The sequence below is a fragment of the Ambystoma mexicanum genome, chromosome 1p (genome assembly GCF_040938575.1).
Source record: "Ambystoma mexicanum isolate Mex_15411 chromosome 1p, UKY_AmexF1_1, whole genome shotgun sequence".
NCBI classification, from domain to species: Eukaryota; Metazoa; Chordata; class Amphibia; order Caudata; family Ambystomatidae; genus Ambystoma; species Ambystoma mexicanum.
In genome coordinates this window covers 1,376,798,468-1,376,812,804 of record NC_090921.1, presented here as the reverse complement: position 1 = coordinate 1,376,812,804, position 14,337 = coordinate 1,376,798,468, and the positions used below count along the sequence as shown (strand labels likewise).

The 14,337-nt window shown below is 44.7% G+C and overlaps 1 protein-coding gene across 1 annotated transcript in view; it reads right to left on the bottom strand.

Moving 5' to 3' along the window:
* Positions 1 to 12,511, bottom strand: part of LOC138454580 (ATP-binding cassette sub-family C member 12-like) — a 392,790-nt gene extending 380,279 nt beyond the window's left edge. The window contains exons 1-2 of the mRNA XM_069607051.1: positions 12,423 to 12,511; positions 12,258 to 12,329 (exon numbers count right to left, since the gene is read on the bottom strand). Coding sequence (XP_069463152.1) covers positions 12,258 to 12,285 — 28 coding nt within the window. The 5' untranslated portion in view covers positions 12,286 to 12,329; positions 12,423 to 12,511. The remainder of the gene's footprint in view (positions 1 to 12,257; positions 12,330 to 12,422) is intronic.
* Between the last annotated feature and the right edge of the window lie 1,826 nt (positions 12,512 to 14,337).

The following is a 14,337-nucleotide window of genomic DNA, read 5'->3' as shown; positions in this document are numbered from 1 at the left end:
TTTTGCTCTCCTCATTTAATTCATTTAAATTCAAGTTTTGTTCTGAGGGAGCTACAAATGTTGCTACTTTGTTTGGACATGTTTGTACTGCATTATCTTGCGCAAGTTCAGACGCCAATTCATGCATTTTTTTCTCCCCGTGCATAGAGATAGCTTTGTTCTTGTGCCTTCTTTTTAGGGCTTTAAGATGATTTTTCTAGACGGCCTTCACCTATGAATGTCTAGACGGCCTTCACCTTCTTTGGGAATTGCTTCTAGAAGTGATGCCACTTTTTCTAATACTTGCTTGGTTGTCTCAGCCTTTAACCGTTGTTCATCTTGCGCACATAGAATTGGTGACTCACGTGGGCAACCTTCATTGCCACTTGTTTCCCCGATTTTTTTTAACCCATCAGTTTTCTTTGTAGAAATGTCTGTGAAAAATCGAGTTAGGTGAGGTTGGATCTTTTTTCGATAGACATACTTAAATCTGATTCCGTGTGGTGTTTTCCATCTTTCTCGCTGAACTCACTGTTTACAGCTCTTAGATTCAAGTTTTGTTTTTCATTTGTAGCTGTCGCCTTTTTTGAAGCGATTACTTGTATAGCTGAAGAGCTAAATTGCAGTGCTGTTTTGCTCTCCTCATTTAATTCATTTAAATTCAAGTTTTGTTCTGAGGGAGCTACAAATGTTGCTACTTTGTTTGGACATGTTTGTACTGCATTATCTTGCGCAAGTTCAGACGCCAATTCATGCATTTTTTTCTCCCCGTGCATAGAGATAGCTTTGTTCTTGTGCCTTCTTTTTAGGGCTTTAAGATGATTTTTCTTAGATCTCCTTGATAAGAAATAGTGATTTTCCTTTGCACTTGGACCATCTTGTTGCGAATCGTTACATTTGTCCTTTTCGATTAGTTTTATCAGAGTCGAGGGACTATCAGGAGTGGATACAGTCCCAATTGTGTTCACAGCGGTAACTTCTCGGTTATGACCATTTCTCGAATTTTATCTTTCGGTTCCATTTGAGCCAGTGTTTTTTCTACTTGTGGTAGTCTATCGTGTTGCAACTTTGCAATGTCTAGATAGCCCATTTTTACATTATCTGCAAGGGATGAAATGTCCACTCCTGAGTTTTCTTTACCACTAAGTATTTGTGCAAATGTAGTTGGAATTCCATGATACAGAAATGGCTCATTTGTAGTTTGCGAACCAGCTTCTTTCTTTTTTTTTCCATATTGCCTCTAGAATGAAACAGATCATTTTTTAATAATGAAGCTGTTCTAAGATGGCAATCAGAGTGATAGATGTGGCATGCTTCTTGTGCCAAAATGTAACCCTCAATTTTTGCTAATTGTGTGCTCTTTGTCACAAGATCTTTTTTGATCTCTTGCAGGAGCAGATGGGAATATTCGTGCCCTAGATAGAGTAAATTTAGAATTCTTGTAAAAATGGGAATATCATCAATCTTCTGCTCAGGCCTTTCGCCTACAGGTATTTCTTGGGATAAAGGCAAGTTTGGTAGATTGGAAAAGTTAAGGACTGGAACAGAAGTATTCACGTTTCTCTGTTCGAAAGAATCATTCTGTGTGTTTGTTTTGTAAATATAATTCATAGTTGGTGAACTGGTCATGGGCATTTGTTTGCAGCTCGCATCTATGTTTACATTCCCAATACATGGATGATTTGCATCATTAACACTTGATTTATGGAAATGTACATGCTCCATAAGCATACCATGTGTAGAAACCAGAGTGGAGGGCCCGACCGATAGCCTAATTCTTTTGTCTAAATCCGTCATAATCACTGGAGCAAGCAAGGATATGTCGGAAATAGGAAGATACTTGTTTTCATGTATGTCATCGATGATTTTTTGCACATTAAGTGTGTGTTCATCAGCAGCAAATTGATCGTTCGTAAGATCTTCATTAACTTCTTAAGGAACATATTTTTTTTGGGCTAGATGCCTCAGCTTTGCTTTCAGGTATAGAAGTCTTCTCATCTATTTCCTCTACATGTCTTGACATAGATAAGAAGGAAGGTTTCCCATTCAGCGAGGTAGAAGGACTAATCTTTTTTTTTTAATTTACATTTTTTGGAGAATCTGTTGATGAAAGCATTTTTGCGGGGCCCACCTTCCTCTTTTTGCCGTTTCTGAGAACCGATTCCATATAGTAGACACTGGAAGTGTGCAAAAGATCAGTGGTTTTAGGCAACAGTGAGGAAAGAAAATAACACCGCTTCCACTCGATTTCGTCGAGTCTATTACTCAGAAAAAAATAGACAAATCAGTCCCTGTTTTCAACAGAAATGTTCCCCCTACAGCGCCCAAAAAAGGTGTTAGCTAACAAGTAATGGGCCCCGCTGCTCGCGCCACGCACCGCGAACAGCAAACAGTACTTCGGTGTACTTTGCGGTGCGCAACGCTGATGCGCGAGGGCTCTGCTATAAGTTCTTGCAGAGGGGGAGGTGCAGCCAGAAGGGGCGGTATCCAAAATAGAGGACACACCTTTGGGAAGGGAGCAGAGAGAAATAGAATGAATGAGCAACAAAAACCACTAGAGCAGCACAAGCAGTATACACTAGTAAGTCAAACAAAATAGTTACGCATAAGCAACATGACCCTGGTTTTGAATTAACTACAAAGCGTGGGAACAATACAATGCTGAATACGTAACTTCACCCACTATGACTGACATGATGACTACGTGTCTAAACACACTCTAGCTGACACGATGACTACATGTCTTAACGCACTGTAGCTGTCACGTGGGCACAGCGTGCAAATGTCTTGTTCTTAAAGTTTGTAGTTTAGAGGAGTATGCTACGAAAGTCCACGCAATGGGTATTCACCTTGAGAGGAAGTCAGAGCAAGTCCAGGCAACCAGATGTTGCCGCCTCAGACGTCCTGAGCGCTTCCGGAGTTCCGTTGGTGTAGGGCCAAGCCACGGTCTCCAAGAAGCAGTGTAATCCGCAGCAGCAGCAAGAAAAAGAATAGCGCACACGCCCGCAGCCCGCAGCAAACAGTACTTCGGTGTACTTCGCAGTGCGCGTCGCGGGTGCGCGAGGGCTCTGCTATTAGTTCTTGCAAAGGGGGCGGTGCAGCCAGAAGGGGCGGTATCCAAAATAGAGGACACACCTTGAGAGGAAGTCAGAGCAAGTCCAGGCAACCAGGTGTTGCCGCCTCAGACGTCCTGAGCGCTTCCGGAGTTCCGTTGGTGTAGGGCCAAGCTGCAGTCTCCAAGAAGCAGTGTAATCCGCAGCAGTAGCAAGAAAGAGGATAGCGCACACGCCCGCAGCAAACAGTACTTCGGTGCCCCACTTTGTTTTCCCAAATTCTGAAGAAAGACCTTGACTCAAAGGAGGGTTCGTCCTGGAGCAATATGTGGACAATCTGCTACTTGCTTTCTCCTCCTTGGAAGCCTATGAGCAACATATGTGTGCACTGTTAACAGCTCTTGCAGACAAGGGCCACAAGGCGTCCAAAGACAAGTTATAACTGTGTTTACCCTGTATGCGATACTTCGGCCATGAGATTTCTGCAGGGAAAAGACAACTATCCCAGGATCACATTAAGGCGATTCAGAAAGTCCCCAAGCCGCAGATCAGAAAACAGATGAGAGGGGTTCCTCGGGATGACCAGTTACTGCATAGAGTGGATACCAGGGAATGCCACCATAGTTAAACCCCTTCAGACCCTCACGCATGACGCAGTGCCGGAACCCGTGAGATGGACCCAAGAGGCAAAGGCACACCTTTGTCACCATAAAGCATGAGCCCGGCACAGCACCAGCCTGGATCAGCCACACTATGATAAACCATTTGTGTTATTTTGTGATGAGAGTTGTCGAGATGGGCCAAAGAACAATAACCAAGAACCTGGCTAGATACCTTCAAGCAGCAACCATTGAGCCGCGCCAGAGGCTCCATCAAACCGACTGACTTATTAACCCATTTTCCCTTTCCTTCTGCTCCAACATAACTGACGCAACTACACCAGACCTTGGGCTAGCCACACTACACCTAAACACACCTAGAATCAATACTATGTTCACACCCAGCATATCCACATGCTGAAGCACACAGAGAGTAAACCACTCACATAGTCCATAAAACCATCAACAACACATGAGGCCTCACGCACAAATTCCCCCATGAAAACCAACACTCACAGATGCCAGTTCCTCCTCGTTCTGAACCTATCCTCTCACCCTATCCACACTAACCTCCCCACACCCTTCTCTTGCACAGCCACACAAGCACCTGCAGACTGCCCCTGGGTGGTAGCGGAGCATGGTATAAATCAACAGAATAGAAAAAGGTAGAAAAAGCAGATTAATTGGTACAAGGTCACCCTGTAACTATCTCTGTGCCCCACTCCGTGTTAGCCCTGTTGCTCAAGGTGAAGACCCAACTCCAGACTAACAAAGTATGAGAAATTGCTTATTTCTGCTAATGTTACTCTAAGTCACTGTTCTGATTCCGGTCTCCTTGCTGCCAACTGACAGGGAACTGCATGATTGTCTTTTGGTTGTTGAAACTCTTATGTTGCACAGGCTTATGGGACATCCCGCTGCATAACCCTGAAATGATACTCTTTGTGGATGGCTCCTGTCAGCGTAACCTGGGGGAGGACTTGTTTCTGGGTATTCTGTGTCACTCCCCATGTCATCCTGGAAGTCTATTATTTGCCAAGTGCTAAGTCAGCTCAGGTAGCTGAATTTGTGACTCTCACTCAAGCATGCATTTTAGCGAGAATCAAGACGGCTAAAATGTACACAAACTCCTGCTATGCACATTGAGTGGTGCAATATTTTGGTGTCTTCTGGAGACAACAAGGTTATCTAACCTCCACTGGTGGCACCATCTCAAATGGAAAGTATGTGTCTATCTTCTGCATGCCTTAGTTCCCCTGGCGGCTCTGGCTATATTTAAATTCCAAGGCCATGATCCCTCGCAGTCCTTTACCACCCTGTACAATACCTTAGTTGATTTCACAGCTTGTTCAGCTGCCTTAAACAGGCCACTTGTTCCTAATGAAACTCTCATTTGTATTTCATATTTCTGTTCAACAGTCACTGATTGCCTCCCTTTATAGCTTGGCCATGTTTCAAGACCAAGCTCCCGAAATATAAGAGGGGACGGGACTCAACTACTATGTAAGTTGAAGTCTCACTCACTTTGACAGTACCCAGACAGCTGCTTTTGTGGCACCCAAAGGTCAAAACCTTACCTATCCTGAGTGGCCAACAACATTGCCCATTCAGGTATAAACACAATGATACTCAATGTTAACTGGGGTTGGGTTGCTCCCAACTTCACAATGATTGCACAGGCATATTGCAAGAACGGTACCATATGCAAGGCCCATAATTTAGGGCGAGCAATGAAAACAAAGCTATCAACACGCCCGGTACCACAGGGATCATGCATAAATGTGCAGACAGATTTCATATAGTTACCCACGTGCCAGTAATTTAGCTACTGTCTTTTGATCATTGATGTTTTTTCAGTTTGTACTGAAGTGTACCCAGGCCGGAAGGCGGATGACATTACGGTTGCAACGAAATTATGAACTGAATTTATACCCTGGTTTGGACTCCCAATTGTCATAGACAGAGATCAAGGTACACTTCTCTGGTCAGATTGTCATAGAGGTGTGCAAGGCACTGGGTATTTATCAGCCATTCCACTGTGCCTACCACCATCAGTCGAGCGGCACAGTAAAACACTGTAATTAAGATCTAAAGCTCATGTTGTCAAAGGTGTGTCAGGAATCAATGCTAAGTGGCCCCTGGCCAGTGGTCGAAGTGTACAAAAAGAAGTTGCGGAACTATTTTCCCTGCTGACCTGCTCCCGCTCACCACAAACCCCATCGAAATGTCCCTGACACATGCAATCCAAACCCCCAAACAAATTTGCCCACTGTTAAGGGAACGTTCATAGCAGTGCACTGAAGTACAAGTTTCCACTTCTTACTACACTTTTATTTTAAAACAAAACCATTCCAGAGCCGTTTTTTTTCAACATAAAAGTATAGTAAAGGTAAAACTTAATAAGCAAATGTATAGGGGCACCGCCCCCAACCTCCCCCTTCCACTTCAACCACTGCACCTGGCGCTGCCCCTTGCTTTTCTTACCATGCACAATACTTGCAGCTTAAGCATGGTCTATCTGCACATGAAATCATTACAGGACACCCCATGCATGTGGGAACAGCTTCCTTGGCAGCCCCACACCTTCTGAATTTGCACCTGGAAGATGAGACTGTTCTTAATTGTTGTCAGGCCTTTATAGAGACTGCGCGTTCTCTTGATGCAAGGTTCTGAGCTGCCATAGCAGAACTGGCAGCTACATCCTGTCATTCGGTACATCCAGGTGACTGGGTCCATGTGCACGGGCACCAGTGGAAGCCTGGCCTTCGATCCAGGTGGCAAGGACAACATAAAGTGTCACTGAAGTCCCAGGCCTCTGTTAAGTGCTCCGGCCTGACCTTCTGGATACATGCTGCTCACTGCCGCAAGATCCCAGCCGCCATCAACAACGTCTCCAGTTTGCCCAATCTCTGCTGCTGGGAATCAGCCCAGTTTCATAGAATGGCACACCCACCAGAATTCAAGCCACCGCCCCAGTCCTGTCAGTGCCAGGTCAACCCGATACTGCAGGCCATCCAACGGGAGTAACGACAGAAGTGGGCTCCCCAACTCCCAGTGCATCTGTAGGTGCAGATGCTAAGTCAAGACCCCCAACTCCAAAGCCTGTTTGCAGTCATGTGGTCCCTACAGGATCTCCTTTTCATGTTCCTTGATCAGCTGATCGAAGCACCAGAAGGGACCACCCCGATCCAAGTTCCCCTTCCTTGCGTACCATTTCTAGCGGTTGACTCCACTGGACCTGGACCTCACCACCAGGCCTGAGAAGGTATGCCTTGAGGTCCCGCAGAGGGGCACCCCAAGGCCAGTGATCAGGAGACGGGTGCCTGCAGGTAGACTCACACACCACTGAACCTATCTACTTGACATTGATGAATTTCCTAGATGTGATAGTGCACTGGAATCAATTGGAATCTGCATCAACTGATATACCAGCACCTGCAAGGTTCAGACCCTGTTGTTTTTATCTCTTGGTGATACTCCTCATCTTGATTACCACTGTATGTTTATGGCTCTGGTACTACAGATATCTCTTGCTGAACATGTATTGCAGACTGACTTGACATAGCCACGAACACGTTGAACTTCTTGAATATTCATTCAATGCTATCCAAGGCACGTGCATAGCAGAGACTCTTAGCAGAGACTCTTAGAAAATTGACACTTTTACTCCAGTTCTGAACCACAGACATTTGTTGCCTAAATTGGAAAGACTTGTGGGATTGTTCCACATGAACATTTATTTCACTATGGTAAATGAACTTGAATCACCTACATCAAACTTTGTTACAACCATGCAAACTGAACTACCCTTGGATATGAAGACCAGGCTCTGATTCCAGACACCTACATCATGTCAGGTTACCCGACTAATGTTATTATTGTTGTTGGTTTATTGATTTGTCTCCGACACACTGTAATTGCTGCTTTAAAACCATGTGTCATGAATACAATGGTTTGTCTGCTCATCCTGAGGTTCACAGTGAGAACATATACCTTCAATGTGCCTGGCAGTACTCCTGCATCTTTAATATATCTGATTGTTGGGTTTGCACACACCTACCACACACTGTATCCTCCAAGTTCCCTATAGCATCCATTCTCTTTAACTGGGGGGATGTCTCCTTGGATCTCATGTTGATTACCCGATGCTGAGGTCTGTAATAAATCTGTAGTGATTCCCCCAAACCGTGGCCTGGGACCTTCCTCATGTGTCCAGGGAAAGGCCGACACTTCCTGATCCCGACCATCGGGGTGGTGTTCTGCCGCAGGATCACATGAGGGAGGAAGCAGGTCAAGAGTAAGGGGAACATTCTTTATGTAACGTTCCCCAACATCCTATTATATTGATGGATTATTTGTAAAGTGGAAAGAGTAAAGAAAACAAACTGTTTCAGTCAGGGCTTCAAGTCCAAGAATTCAATCAGTACTGAGACGAGGAAGAGGGATACAGACGAAAAGGTAGAAGTGGTCAGCTAATTGACAGGAATGACCTACACCGGAGGGAGAGTGGGAGGCATAAAAGGTCCCCTCAGATGCAGGTAGTATAGAAAGAGAAGAAGCAGGAACAGTTGCAGTTTGAAAAGCCGAAGAAGCGTGGGCCGTGTATGCTGCTGGAAAGAGGAGTAGAGGAGCTGGAAGACACCAGGACCAGTGCAAGTCCTGAGAGGGTCTGTGCCTCTATTATCCTAAACTGCAGAGGTCACATAGTGGGAAGCGTGTGGATAAAATGCTTACCCAAGAAGACTATGTTGTGCAGAGCTGTCGTAGCGGAAGGCAAGTGTAGTGTGAGCAGTCAAGAGGTCTCTGATGGCAGGGATGCACCAGAGACTCTCGGGAGTCAGGGTGTCTCCAATTCAACGTAGTGAGGCGGCAGCAACCAAAGAGAGAAGGTGCATCTGGTGGGGAGGAGCCACAGCGCAGCAGTCCTGCGAACGTGGAGAGGAGCACCTGGAAACGATTTACCTGGTGAGTCTAATCCATGCAAGTGACTCCAAGGCGCTCCGGTGCGCACTGCGTTTTCAGGGCAGGCGGGAACACTCACAGCGAGTGAAAGGCAGACAAGGCAACTTTATAAATGCGACTTGTGATTAACGTACAAACTTACAAAGGCAAGCTAATAAAACGAGGTACAGGAATTAAAGTGTGAGTTTGAGTGAACAGCAACAGCCTGGTGGGGAGGTTGTATTAAAAACCCAAGCATACCACCAATACCCAATCCAAGAGGCCTTGAAAACCTGCCGATATCAGTCCAATAAAAGGTGCCAAACACTGGAGGTGAATAGTGAGAAGCCCCAAAGTTGTAAAGGTTTCTATTCAGGTACGGGGATACCTATCATTGTGGTTGATGTAGATTCACATTGCTACAGTCAAGATAGAAGCAGGAAAAGACTTCATCCTGACCATTGTTTTGGTATTAATGCAGATGGGAAAGAAAGGTGGCAAACAGGCTGCCCTTCTGGAGGTGGTTATCCCGAGGGAGCTGAGCATCGTTTGTGGAGATAAGGATCTGATAAATGTGAATGTTCAATTCCCTGAAAGCTGTGAACCTACTTATGTTTAGGAAGGCCATTGAAGTTGTTGTTATTCTACTAAGAAAGGTACCATTGAAGCACTTATCTGTTTTGGTAGAAGGTCAGATGGGTAGACCCGTAGGGCAAGAGGTGATTGCCCTGAAGAAACCTGGTGAAGGGTTACACCACGTAGTAGAAGGAGCAAGTGCTAAAGACTGGTACTATTGGAAAGCAATATATATAAATTTTGGACATTTGGGGAAGAATGGTGAAAGATGATTGAGAAAAAGTTACACATCTTCTGCAAGTCATTCTTGACGCAGACCATTCTGACCAAACCATTTGTTGTTGCCAAAGATGTGAAGGAGTTCTCATTCCAGGAGTTGTGAGAGCTCTTGGACTTTGACAAATTACCTAATTTAAACAACAGACCTATGTGTTAAAGTTTGATTGTCTTGGTTTTCCTTTGCACTGTGAAGAAACCCTTGTTTGGCTCTCTATGAAGGGGAGTTTGCCTAGTCCCTTCCCATAGACATTGATTACAATGTGAACCAAGTTATTTGTTGTATACATTTGTGGACTTGAGTTGCCATATTATACCTTTTGTTTTGATTGTTGTATAAGTGTGAGGGTTAGAGATCCCTTGGTTAGAGTGTTCCCTTTCAGTTGATTATAGGGTGGGAAATCCACTTTAGATTAAGGATAGTGATGCACTTATTTAACCTTTCTTATTTAATAAAATGGCAGAAGTTAAAAAACTTTACAAAGTTGTCGGACTCACATTTCTGACTCCCCACAGGTCCCACACCCTATAGTGATTCACATTCCCGGATGTGATGTGATGTGATTGTTTATTTATATAGCGCCTATACACAATGTGTTTCAAAGCGCTTTAAGGCAAGGGAAGGAACAAGGGAAAATACAACCACATTCTTACAGGCCATGAACAGTAAGGATGTGAAATTAACTATCGTACTCGGCCTGACAACATTTCAGATAGTGCAAGAGCTAAGACATAGATAAGGAAGGGAGGGGGAGAGTGGGAAGGGTTTACTGGGCCTCCAGATTTCCCCAACGCAGTTCAGGTACTTCTGGGTAACCATGGAACCAAAGGGAAGGGTGCCACGGAGGATGGAAGCCCATTCCACCCCCAATATTGCGGGTGGGTTAAGCAATTAACATTAAGAATGAACAAACGGGAAGTAAATGTGAATGTGGAAGTGGGCGAAGGGCAGGCAGATATTCTTAGAAGTAGAACAAAATTCGGCTGGGCAGATCCAATATGGGCAGGAAAGGGAAAAGCTATGTGATTAAAAGAAAACAATCGAAAATGGGAGAGAAAAGTGATTTGATAACAGAAATACAATGGGATAAGAATCTAGTTGTGATAGTGGGAAATGGAACAACAAGACACAGAATGCATTGTGTTTTAGTTGAAAATCAGGAGCTAGCTGAAATTGTCCCTACATCCACTCTCAATCCCCACCCACCCACCCTTCATCTACTGTCTCTACCCCACCCACCAAGCCTTTATCAGCTCTCTCTAACCCCACATTCCTACCCTACATCCACTCTCTCTACTCCCACCGACACACCATATGTCCACTCTCTCTACCCCCAACAACCCACCCTACATCCACTCTACCTCCACCCACCCTACATCCAATGCTCTCTTCCCCACCTTCCCTACATCCACCCTCTCTACCCCCACCCACCCTACTTTCACTTTCTCTACCCCGCCCACCCTACATCCACTCTCTCAACCCCCACTCTCTGTACTCCCAGTCAACCCCCTACCGCAAACCCTCTACTTCAACCCACCATTCCCCACTCTCTCCACTAACACCACCCCACCCTACCCCGACTCTGTACTCCAACCCCACTCTCTCTACACCCAACAACTCTCCCCCACTCTCTCTAACCTCACCTTACCCACCCAAACCATTGCACACTAACCCCACTGTCTACCCCCACTTACCTACCCGACCTCCACTCTCGCTACCCTCACCTACCCGAACCCCACTTTCTCCTGTCACCCACCCATCCCCACTCTCTATTCACCCACCAACCCTATCCCCCTATTTCTACCACCTCCACTATTTCTACCCCAACTCAACAAACCTGACTCTCCCTACCTCCACCTGCTCTACCCCTTCACAAACCCTACCCCCACTCTCTCTACACCCGCCCACCGAACCCTGACTCTCTCTACCCCACCAACCCACTCCACACCCACTCTCTCTACCCCATCCACGCACCCTACCCCATCTCTCTATCCCCTCCCGCCCTACACCTCTTCTACTGCCACACATCCTATCCCCAATGTCATACCCAAACCTACCACCTCTCTTTACCCTCACCACCCACCCTACCCCATCCTACCTTCTCTTAACCCCTCTCCCTATACCCTTTCATCCGTCCTTTCGCACTCTCGTTTTATGTCCTACCCTCTCACTCTTAACCTTTTTGTACATATTTCCTCTTGCTCATCATTGATGGCACCCTCTATCAATGGTGTCCTCCCTTGTTATATTCTCCTTCTCGTTCTATTGCACACCTGCACTCCTTATCGCATCATCCTTTCAAACTTTGCACTCTCCTTCTTGCACCTAGTTGCCTTTAAATGCAAAATGCAAAGAATAGCAGTAAACGCCAAAACTACTGGCATTGCCAATGCTTGTTATCCTGGTATTTGGGCCTTTTAAATACCAGTATAGCCCAGAATGAAGGGCTCCTAGGAACGGGCCATACAGCTTTCTTATTATAATGTTACGAAGGGGAACAGGGAGATGAAATTAACCTTAAACTCAGCAGTATTTGCAGTTATTTTTGCAGACATCAACAGTACGTTGGATCCAATCTGACATACGGATACAAATAAACATCAAAGTAAATAACTTCATGTCGTCATGTCCGGGCTTGGGCTGATCATAGACAAGAGACTGAAAGCGGGTGTGATACACCATAGTAGGCAAAGTATTGTAACTTAGCAGAGCCTCATGAAAAATAAATAGAAACAATGCATACATTTTCCAGAGACCCTGACTCCAGGTTTTCACACTGCAGATGTCTTTCGAAAGTGCATTAATTCTAATATTAATCTTTAATTGTTTAACCTTTTTCATCTTGGTTTCCAGCCTCCATTCCAATTTTGTTCTGCCCCTTTATTTCATCGGATATGTCGAATGCTGCGGACAGGAGAGAGGAGCAGGCATGTCAGTATCAGCAGGCATTCATCAAACGTCGCTAAGCTTTTCTATGTTGCTTGAAGTGGTTATTACCGGGGTTTGAAATTCCCTTCTGTGTGGAATCTTTTCCAGTTTCTTCCTCCAGCTTTTCCTCCAGAAGTGTGTCTTGTGTTTCTGCATCATCTTTTACCTCCTGTAGGTGGTGACATGTATGAAGATCAAAAGTACATAAACACTTAGCATGTTACAAGTCTATGTTCTATTTCCCCAGTTGGGACTGAATTAAAAAGCCATATCAATTACGAAAAAAACAAAATCACATGATATACATTGAAAAGGCATTGACTCTGGCGCGGGGGCAATCAGTATGCACTTGACCTTTTAAAATACATTTTTACTGCAGTAAGACAATCCAAACTACAACTGCTTTGGCTTACTTCTCGCTCTTATCACCAGAGGACCTTTCTAATGCACTTGCTTCCCTGATGCCCACTGCCTACTGGGAAACCATCATCCCAGCCAACATCCTCAAACAACTTAGTGATCCGTCCAGAAGTGCCCTTCTCAGGATAGTTAACTCTCCCCTCTTGGAAAAAGCCCTCCCTTGACCCTGAGGATCTGACAGACTACCATCCTATAACAAGCCTTCCGTTTACTGGGAAGATTATTGAGAAGGCAGTCGCCAGTTGACTTTTGTCCCAAATGCAGCACTGAGACTCCATGCAATACAAATAAGGGGTTCCATGTGTTAAAATTGCAGCAAAAATGGCCGTGGACACAAAATATCGCATCAAAAAGGCTATGGTTTTGCTGCCGCAATCCATGTAAAGGATGCGGAGGACACCCCTGCAACCCCCGACCCATTATACCATTTAAAGAGTGCGGGGGACAACCCTGCAACCCCTGCTCCCTTTAAATGGTGCAATGGGGTACACCTTTAACAGGTCAAACCACCATATTTTTGCCACAATTTTTTGTACAGGCAACATTTTTGCTGCAATTTCATCACTGCATACCAAATAAGGATGACACATACCTTTTAGTCCTCCTTGACCTTTGAATTCGACACAGTCGACCATGACACGCTAGTGTATCTCTTTACTCACAGCATGGACTTTTCAGGCACTGTCATAAATTGGTTCTCCTCGTACAAATCTGGGATCCACTGGGCCGTCCAGATGGGTTCTCTGATGTTGGCATGCCTCCACGTGTCTTGTGGTGTCCTGAGGAGCTCCAGCCTCTCTCCGGCCTTGTTCATTCTATACATGCAACCACTTGGTGCCCTCCTAACCGACTCTCACATCTCAAGACACCAATACATAGATGTCACTCAGCTATACCTGAAAGTTATGTGTCTCCAGGACATCACCTGCCCCTGAGCATGTTAAGAGAATGGGGGTGATGGATTTTGCGCTTTACACCATTGAATTATATGAAAACAGTAAAAATACAGTATTTTAACGAAATAAAAAACAGCCGACACATGTTTCGACACTTGCAGCGTCTTCAAGGCTGAATGATGGAGTCACAATCAAGTATCATGTACATCAAATGAAATAATAGTACAAATGCATAATGCAACATTCAATGACATAAATACAAAACGAGATTGAAAATATTATTGAATAATCCAAAATTAATGACATCAAAAAATAAGATGAAAAAGAAGAAAAAGGAAAGAACATACCATTTTTGGTACAAAGGGTAGGGCAGCAGTGATGGATCAGATTGGCCCAACATAAAAAGGACAAGAATATAGAGATGGCATATAAACTGACTAAAAAGTCAATACTGATTTCCATTAAAGTGTATTTGTTGTCCCATACACCATTGCAAGGCCCACATGCAAATCACGCACCCATCACCATGTCACTAGTGCAACCAACTAGTACAGAATAGTAAAATATACATCAGGGCAATGGAAAACACTAATAAGAAATAATGGCAGTAAAGATAATACGGGTTCGAAAACCAATATGATTGATCCAAAAGGTAGATACCAAATTCC